Source organism: Chenopodium quinoa, unplaced genomic scaffold, assembly GCF_001683475.1.
Source record: "Chenopodium quinoa cultivar QQ74 unplaced genomic scaffold, ASM168347v1, whole genome shotgun sequence".
Lineage (NCBI taxonomy): Eukaryota > Viridiplantae > Streptophyta > Magnoliopsida > Caryophyllales > Amaranthaceae > Chenopodium > Chenopodium quinoa.
The window spans coordinates 9,674,894-9,685,353 of NW_018745448.1; the positions used below are offsets into that span (position 1 = coordinate 9,674,894).

General features: G+C 38.0%; 1 protein-coding gene across 1 annotated transcript; it reads right to left on the reverse strand.

Annotated features, from left to right (window-relative positions):
- Positions 1-658: 658 nt before the first annotated feature.
- Positions 659-2,310, reverse strand: LOC110713640. The gene is made up of 2 exons (XM_021892100.1): positions 1,279-2,310; positions 659-1,157 (listed from the first exon to the last, which is right to left on the reverse strand). Exons 1-2 carry the CDS (start codon positions 1,744-1,746, stop codon positions 1,041-1,043), a joined length of 585 nt encoding a protein of 194 aa, XP_021747792.1. The 5' UTR covers positions 1,747-2,310; the 3' UTR covers positions 659-1,040.
- Positions 2,311-10,460: the final 8,150 nt, after the last annotated feature.

Genomic DNA, 10,460 nt, shown 5'->3' on the forward strand with positions numbered 1-10,460 from the left:
TCACTTTTTCTTTGTCAGTCCAAAAATAGAATCAAGTTCATATAAACCAGTGATTTGTTTAAGATAAACCTTGTTAAAACATCATATTTGGATTAAAAAAAAAAAATCAAGAAGTTTATATATGGGATTTGGTATTTTTTAATATAAATGAGTTATTTGTTTAAGAAAAAGCATGTTAATATATCATATTAGGATTAATCAAAACTATTTTTAAAAAAAAAATACGTCGTATAAATGATTTATTTGTTTAAGACAAAGCATGTTAATATATAATATTAGGATAAATCAAAACTATTTAAAATAAAAAAACAAGTCCATATAAATGAGTTATTTGTTTAAGATAAAGCATGTTAATATATCATATTAGGATTAATCAAAACTATTTAAAAAAAAAAACAAGTCCATATAAATCAGTATTTTGTTTTAGATAAAGAATGTTAATATATCATTTTTGGATTAATCAAAACTATTTAAAAAAAAACACGTCCGTATAAATAAGTTATTTGTTTAAGACAAAGCATGTTAATATATAATATTAGGATAAATCAAAACTATTTAAAATAAAAAAAAACAAGTCCATATAAATGAGTTATTTGTTTAAGATAAAGCATGTTAATATATCATATTAGGATTAATCAAAACTATTTAAAAAAAAAAACAAGTCCATATAAATCAGTATTTTGTTTAAGATAAAGAATGTTAATATATCATTTTTGGATTAATTTTAAAAAAATAAAAATCAAGTCCATATAAATGAGTTATTTGTCTAACATACGACATGTTAATATATCATATTTGGTTAAATAAAAAATGAAAATAGTCAACTCAATAACACAATCTTCAACACAACATTACTACTAATACATTAACCATTAATAAAAGCTACAAACTAGATCATTGTTCAACACATTAGAGAGCATATTAAATACTTAACAAGCATAAAATAAGTACTAATCCTCGAAAGGATTTTTAGGATACATAATAATCACCATAGTCGAGAAATAAATCATTCAAACATCGAAATGCAAATCAAGCCTTTCCTAATTAACCGCATCCTCGCCAGCCTTTGAAGTCGAACCCACAACCTCAACAGCCTTCGACGTGGAACCAACCTCCTCCACTCCAACCGGCGGGGTACTCACCACTTCTGCTTTTGCCTGTAATAAGAAAAAAAAACAAAAATAAAAATAAAACAAATTACTTACAGGATTTAATAAATTAATTAGATACTAAGTCTATTTCAATATGTTCATAAAAGATTAAGATAAAACAAATAACCTTGATTAAGGCAACAACACGAAGAGGGCAGCTAGCAGAACCGACCACCATGACTTCGTCTTCTTCCGCCCTGCGCTTATCCCACATAAAGATCACCCCATCTTTCAATCCCACACTCTCATCAATATTCCAGCCCAATTGATCCCCTAAACTTCCAACTAATTTCCCAAAGTTAATCTCAGAAACACGGACCTCAGTAACAATGACAACAACAGGATTGTGAATATCCATCATCTTCTTAAAGTTGGACTCAAATGACGGCCTAGTAACACCCCTAGCATTCCATGTAATACATCTTGAACCTACATCAAAGGCTAACTCTCCTTTCATAATTTCAGGCATTAAGGTCACTTCAGAATACCTATCACAAGTGTGGGAATCAGACCTCCCAATTGCTACAGAAAAGTCAATATGGGTCAGAGGAGAAAATAGGTAAAAAATTTGAAGACCATCAGTGTAACATCCCATTTCAATTTTCAACTACTGTCATCTAAGGCATAAACTGGTCCATTAAAGTCTAGAATAGGTTCTGGGTCAACAATTCCTTGCGGAAACTTAGGAATAAGTTTTGTGTTACTAGACTATGGGAACTCAAAATTAAAATTATGCAGCTTAACAAACACTTCATTAACATTAATTCGACCCACTATGTCAAACAAATTGGGGATATGGGATGGTGTTTTAATACCTTTAGGAGAAACCATTACCATCCCCTTCAGCTTATCCTCCATGGACTTTCTGGGCTGCAAAAGATGTCGCGCAACACTTCATCTTTCAGGCGTAACAGCAACTTACTCTCGGTTTCAACATAATACTTGTATTTGTTGAAGTCGATTTCCTGTTTCCCATCGAAGTTGGCTCCCAGAAACACATTTCATCTGTGGTGGGAATGAGATAGCAACCACGAAGGAAAACTGGGTTAGCAGGGTCAAACGAAGCCATTGTTGGGTTGATTGGGAACGTGGAGTTCTTGGTTGAGTTTTAGTTTTTAAATTTTTAAAAATAAGTCAGAGAGGAAAGAAATGAGGTTATGTTGTGTAAGGTGTCGCTTACAAATCTTTCCTTTTATAAGCAATATTCGTGTTTCCTAAAATACCCTTAACCCTAAAATACTCTTAACCCTAAACCCTAACCCCAAACCCTAAACCCTAAACTCCTTACCCTAAACAACAAAACACCCTTATAGATAAGTTGAATAAGTTAAATAAACCTTACTATAAATCATATTACATTCTTCATTGAGTCTTAAGAGTGATTATTTAATGCTTGTGAATTAAGAGTGTCCATAATTTGGATTAAAATCGAGTTGCGTTTTATTGTGAATGATTATAAGCATCCATTGGGGGTGTCCATAATTTGGATTAAAATCGAAATCCAATCCATTAATCGAAAATCGGCCTAAAATATCGATTTCGGATTTTATTAAAATTAGCTCAAATACTAAAACTTACTACTTCATAAACAATCGCAATTTATTCAATTGTAGCAAAGCTTTATTTTTGTAAAAAATCGCAATTTTTTTAATCCAAATAACGAACTTTACTTCGGATTGAATTGCATTGGATTAAGAGAGTTAATCTGTATTAATTCAGATCGGATATGATTGGAAAATTAAAAACTTGCAATTATATTTCGGATATGATTGGATTTAATAACAGAAAGTGAACGCACCGCCCAAGTATCAATTGTCACTTTAGGTATCGATTGTTCAATGAATATGCAAGAAATATTGCTTGATCCAGACTAGAGCTGGCAAAAGATGGCCCGAGAAATACCGACCTATTAACCGACCCGTCTGAACCCGACCTTACCCGATCAGTAACCAACACCCTAGACCCAAGTTCACCCGAGTATTTGAGACACGAACTTGAACACTAACCGACCTAGAGACGACCCAACCCTAATGTAACCTGTAAATTATTAACCTGAACCAAACCCTACCTGAACCGGAATTGACCCATACCCGTTGTAAACCAGTCAAAACCCGAATTCAACCCGACCTGAACTCAACCCAACCTGTTCCTAAACCGACCCAAATCAACCTGACTAGAATTTCAACCCGACCTGTTACAAACCCGCAAATTCTTATTGACCCGACCCAAATTCAACCCGACTTGTTATCTCATGTTGGTATTGGAAGGGAAATTGAATCCTAGCTCTATTCCTTCAATATTGCACTTTGAATTTGAAGAGGTTAGTTTAACATGTTTTTTGGGACGATTTTCAGGGACAAAACATGTTTTCCGCAAATTATTGACTTGAAACGAACCCGATAATGACCCGACTTGATTATAACCCGCACATTATTGACTTGAACCAAACCCGACTAGAACTAGAGAATGAGCCGACCTAATTATAACCCGTAAATATTTGACTTGAACCGAAACCGAGAACGACCTTAACTCGTTTAAACCCGTGAAGACCCGAATGTAACCCGACCTATTTTTCACCTAATGTAACCTGGCCTTTTACTAACCTGAATGTAACCCGACCTATTTTTCACCTAATGTAACCTGGCCTTTTACTAACCTGAATGTAACCTGACCTTTTACTAACCCGACCCAAATACGATAAGATGTATGACCCGAAGTGACCCGACTCAAGCATACCCGAACCCGACAAGCATATGTTATGACATTTTCTCGTATTGTCCCGACCCGAGATGACCTGACTTACACTAAATCGACTCCAACCCGTCTAGTTCACCCGAATTGACTGCTCTAATCACGGCTAATAATCCAGAATATTAGGGATCTATTAGGTTTCCCGTTCCTGTTGAGTATGGTTTGGTTGATCGGTTGATTGTTAGTAAATTAAACAAATTCGGCCTAGTGTCAATACAAATGGCGAGATCCAAACTAACCCGAGATCGTGAAACAACATAGTTGTCTTGTCATTACAATTTGAACCCTAGCGAGTAAGGGATCTATGAGGTCTCCCGATCCCATTGAGTTTTAGGAGATCGGTAGAACGCTAGTCAATTAATTTTTTGAATCAGTAAATAAACTTTAGAATCTAATTTTTTGTAAAATAATTTCTTGAAATTATATATCATATTCCGTAAAACAGTATTATTATATCTCAAACAATCTTTATAGACTTAGAATCTAATTTTTTGTAAAATACATTCTTGCAATTATATATCCTATTTTGTAAAACAATATTATTACATCTCAAACAATCTTTATGGACTGAATCTAATTTTTTGTAAAATAATTTCTTGCAATTATATATCCTATTTTGTAAAACAATATTATTACATCTCAAACAATCTTTATGGACTGAATCTAATTTTTTGTAAAATAATTTCTTGCAATTATATATCTGTAGGGAATAATTTCAAGCTTTAATCCCACTAGCTTGAACCCCACTGTGATCATACACTAAAGTACGGTGGCGTCCAAAAGGGAAGAAGATAAAGCAAAAGAGTCGCCAACAAGTTTTTTTTAGGAACTTGTAAACCGTTCATAGGATGAAGATTACACCCCTTAACGATCCAAGAGATCGTCAACTCCATAAGGTCTAGAACCAAATAAGGGTTCGGGGATGAAGGTACAAATCCAACCTAAAAGAGATTGAACCTGCCCTAATAATAGGCCTCTACTTTATTCTGATCGTATTCATGTGCGCTTTCTGACTAACATGCAATCAATAGAATTAACCCTAAACCTGTTTATCTATGTTGGTTGAATTAAATGCACAAATAAATCTATTATTGGTGATCACTTGAAATTATAATCAAATTAACCCTAAACAAGATTATTAATCACCTTATTAAGCGTGATTACAAGTACCAAATTCCCTTTAAACATGCATAAAAGGTGATCAAGCAATAACAATAAAATCATCAAGCAACATAATAAATAATCAATATCATGAATAATAATCATAAATAATCATCATCACAATAATAATAATATTCATAATCATCATAAATTATAACAATTATAATCATAATCATGTTCATATTAATATTAAAACATAATAAAAATAGCAAGATCCTAGACATGATACTAACAAGATTAATAACAAATCCTAGCATGTCACTAATCAATAAAAATCAAATCTTTATCCCTAACATGATACTAACAATCATGAATATTAGGAAGAACATAGGAAGCATCGTAACAATCATATTAAGCATATTTGATATTATAACCTTTCCCCTAAACATGATACTAGGAATATCATAATAACAATATAAACATGATTTCTACATCATAATATCAATTAAAACCATTAAAGCAGTTACTTTGATGCGTCGTACCTCTTTCTAATAACAAAATACACACGTAAGTAACTTCAAGGAAAATAATAAAACAAATAATTAAATTAAATAATTGAAAGAGTGATTCGGGACCAAACCCTCAGAAATTAAACCTTTCACGTCTAGGGCGAAGGCAACTTCGAATATGGCTAGGTGTATCTAGATCTTGCGAATGCGGAATTTTGTATGTGAAAACAAGGTTTAGAAAAAAGAAAGAAAGAATTGAAAGATTAAAAGAATGCTAATTAAAAGCTGATTGTAGCTGAGAACTCGTGAATGATGGGAATTGGTGAATGATTAAGAGAGAATTAGAGATTTAATGATTGCGAATGAAAACTGATTGTAGGTGAATGAAAACGGAGTTTTTAATACGTTATTTATAGAGAAAATCAACCAAAAAAGATAAAATAACAGAACAGAGTCCTGACGCACGAAAAACAGAGCTGGCGCAAGCCCTGGCTAATTGGCGCTAGGCACCAACACCAGCGCCCGGCGCCAATGGCTATCGCCAGGCGCCAATGCCTGCGGTCAGGCGCCAAGCCTGGTTTTAACGCGTTTTCGAAAATCAGATAAGTTTTCCGTACTGGAGGATAAAATCATATAATTTCCTCGAAAAATGCTATTTGATTTTAATTAAAACTCTGAAAAGTCAACAGAAGTCAATTTATCAATGCTAATGAATTAGGAATGAAAAGAACCTTCTAGAAGAATCTAGAAGACTAAAACCATTCCTAATTGCATTAGGAATGATAAACCATATTAGGCCCTCCCCTAGATCATTGGGCCGCATATAAGGCTCAAACCGAGCCCAGTTTAGTAAATTGGCCATAACTTCCTCAATATTCATCGGAATTGGACTTATAATATATCGTTGGAAAGCTCTTTTTAAGCCCCATCAAACTACACTACTATTGGACCCATATCATGGACCAACCAAACTGGATTGGCTGTTTTCTTAAAATAAGTTTTCAAAAACAGAGAGAAGAGAAAAGAAATTAAAACTTTCCGCAACACTAGACTTTCCACACTTTCGCTTCATTCGATTATGATTCGACGTGAAAGGTACTCATCATTGGGTTTGGTTTTGGGGAGACACAAATGGGTGTCTACAGAAGCCCCCACTTTGGCTGAGTTTGGAGAAACGCAAGTTTCGAAAACAAAAGTCAAAGTATCGATAGGGACGGAGAATGATTCAGAACGTTCTGCGATCCTAAATCACTCTTGTAACACCGATACTTGCAAAATTAGCGTTAGTTAAATAGATAAAAGAGTTAAGAAACGCGTATCTTGCACCGTCGAGCACACGTCTCTGAAAGTAACTGATTGTTGCCGCCGCTTGTTTTGATGACCTCCTGCAAGTTAGAAAATGCCATCCCGCTTGAAAACCGCTACACCTGTAACTGCTTCCAAATATTAGAAGATTGCTTCGCCTGAAACGATCCTCATCCGCTATGATAATATTCCACGTCCAAGGGAACATCATCGAAGATTATTTCTCTCGAAACAATCCTCACCCGCATTGATAATATTCCACGTCCAAGGAATATCATCGAAGATTATTTCTCTCGAAACAATCTCCATCCGCATTGATAATATTCCACGTCCAAGGGAATACTATCGAAGATTATTTCTCTTGAAACAATCTCCATCCGCATTGATAATATTCCACGTCCAAGGGAATACTATCGAAGATTATTTCTCTTGAAACAATCTCCATCCGCATTGATAATATTCCACGTCCAAGGGAATACTATCGAAGATTATTTCTCTTGAAACCATCTCCATCCGCATTATGACCATCTTCCATGCCTAAGGGAACATGATCGAAGACAACTTTGCCTGAAATTACCTCCAGTTGTTTGTGACAACTCTCCGCAAGCTAGGGAATGCCGTCGAAGATATCCTTACTTGAAGTCATCCTCATTTGATGGGATATTTTTTCCAAAGGAAATTACCGAAGATCCACGCCTTTCGATCTTTAAAAGTTCGTCTGGACTTTGCTTCCGCTATGCCTGTACGTCGGCGCTTCTGCTGCTTTGAACCTGTATGTCGGTGCCTTTTGCAAATGAACCATTATGTCGGTGCTTTTTGTTAATGAGCCAATGCTTAGGCGCTTTAAGCTAAGTGAGACGATCTTTTATCAGGTCGATCACTTTATGTAATCAAGTTGATTACTAAATCATCTCAAATTGATTAGAGGGGCTAACTGGCATACCAAGGAACCCAAAAATATGTTGCAGAAAGGTAGAACAACCTCACCAAATGGCTGGGTGCTCTGGCGCCACTGAAAAGCCATCAGCGCCACTTAATTAGTCTTAGCGCCAGGCGCTGAGATTGGCGCTAGGCGCCAAGCCTAACTTTTGACTCCAATTAATAGGGCTTGGCGCCAGCACGGGGATTTCCTTAAATACCCCTTTCCTCTTCATTTTGCTGGCTGCTCGTCGCGAAATTGCTAGAAAAATCCGAAAACTTTAATTGCTCGGTTCTTGCTCGTTTCTCAACCGAATTCGCTCAAATTTGTTGTAAATCAAAGCTCTTTTCATCTATTTTCCCGATCTATGTAAATTTTCTTCAAACTCACATCGTTTTTTATGAATTTTTGGCATGCTTATTCACGAATTTCATGTAAATTCGAAATTTATAAAGTTCAATTTGCTTTGTTTGTCAAGTTTTATGCCATGAAATTGCTTGATTATGTTTGTAAATGGCCTTGGGAGTAATTTGAGACTTGTTTGACTCAATTTGGTGAATAAATGAGCAATTTGCCATTGTTGGACCTCTTGAGGTCGTGAAGAACAATGTGACTTGTTCTTGATGTTTTTGCTAGCAATTCTTGTACAATTTGTCACAATAATTACTATAGTGTTGCAAGAAATTGTGTGATTGCTTGAAAAATGTCGTATATGCTTAATTTGAATTTGTGCTCTGTTTTAGTACTACGTACTCTGTTTTTTTGCGAACATAGTATCATGCGGCTAGGAGAACCTTAGATACTATAGAACCTTAATTTATGATTATTTTACACAATGTAGCATGGCTAGAAAACGAGGTTCGCGTTCACGGTCCCGAAATACCTGACGGGAGCATGAGCCCGTAGAGGACGACGTCACACCTTCTACTTCGCTTGGTCGACTCCCTGAGTGTGATGAGCGGACCCTTTTCTTCGCCCCCGTCCACCACATTTCTGAGAGGGTGAGACGGGGCATCACTGTCGGGAGGACGCGCTATCATGGTTCCGACTGTGATGGCTTAGGCGATTTGTACAAGATGTACATCGCCAGGGATCGAGATACGAGACTCTTATGGGAGTCTTGTGGACTGGCTACCCTGTTCGAGACCTCCGAGGCTATGGTTGCCTCCAGTGGTTGTCACCATGTAGTGCGCGCTTTGGTGGAGTTCTTCTGGGACACCACCAACACTTTCCATTTCCCTTGGGGCGAGATGATGGTCACCTCTACGGACTTCAGTCTCATCACAGGACTGGAGTTCACCTCTGTGCCACTGTCGTTCGACAGTGGAATTGACGTCTTTTCTTCGGAGGTCGAGGAGCTGTTGGGGCCGATCGCTATTCGGGCCCGAGCTAAGGTCGAGACGACTCAGTTTAGTGCTAGAGGAATTCGCCGCTCGACGCTGGCAGCGACTTTTGATGACGATGCGACTACTCGAGAGCAGCGGGTGCGCATCTTTGCGCTGATGTTGTTGTCAAGGACATTCTCTCCCGACAAAGGTAGTAGGGCGTTGCTTTACTACCTTCCTGCTGTCTGCGATCTTCACCGGATCGGGACTTATGACTGGGCCAGCTTGGCCTACGCTGACTTTGTTCGTGCACTGAGGGACTCGTGTCGACACCGGTCCTTTGGGACGAATGTTGCTTTGTCTGCCTTTTGGAAGGTCGTAGAGGTAAACATTATTCTCTATAAAGTTTAGCTCTACACTTTAGCCAGCATTTACTTACAATTTTAACTCCTTGTAAATCTGGTTCTACGAACACTTCCCTTCTGCTGCGCCGGCGAGACCATCGCCGTGCGGATTTCCAATGAGCGCCTCTTAGGGCGGCCGCCATGTGGATAGGCCATGCGGTACGACTTTTATTGTTTATTTGCTTTTCCGCGATGCTTTTAAGTATACTCTCGCCTGATTGATGTTCTTTGTAGGGGCCTGAGGTGGTGTACTGGCCGTGGGGCGGCTTGACAGTCCCTGGGTTAGCCACACAGTATTTTGCTGAGCGTCACTATTTCCTGGGGACTTATGGAGCGATCGTGTACTTAGGAGAGAGGGTTGCTAGACAGCATTCCTCTGATGTCTTCGTCGTTCCGGCTGCTCCACCGCGTCATATGTTCGACGAAGCGCGGTTGTTGAGCATGTCTGAGGGAGCTGGTACCCCTTGGCGGTCCTACGCGATCCCTGGGCAGTGCTATGCTGAGGAGCTACTACCGCTATTAGCTCCAGCCCCCGTACCGGCTGAGGATGTGAGGGTAAGATTTTTCAGCTTTTACTTTCCATGAAGTAGCCCCCAAGTAATGTTTTACTGACTTTTTCTTGTTTTATCAGGACGGTGCTGCTGAGTTCGTGCCACCCCGTATGTCCATCCACTACCAGGGGACATATGGGCCGATCGAGGAGATGATTCCTCCGGCTCCCGAAGGCGAGCGCTTCGTAGAGTGGTCGATTCCTCGCCACCAGACTCGAGTAAGCCTAGTTATTCACAATTTTTGTCCATATATCATGCATGTTTACTGACTTATTTCTCTGACAGTTTTTGCGCGAGGTGGTTTCGGCGATGGCACGATGTATAGATGCCTTCCGGAGCCAGCTCGTCCGGATGAGGAATGCAGCCACCTGCCGTCGGGACAACGTCATTTGAGAGGTAGTCTTTCTTTACATATATTTTGCATTACCGCTTTGATTTTTCCTT

Coding starts and splice junctions, on each gene's coding strand:
- LOC110713640 (XM_021892100.1), bottom strand. CDS start 1,746: ATGGGATGTTACACTGATGGTCTTCAAATTTTTTACCTATTTTCTCCT. Junction 1,158..1,278: donor GTGTTGTTGCCTTAATCAAG/GTTATTTGTTTT, acceptor TTCTTATTACAG/GCAAAAGCAGAAGTGGTGAG.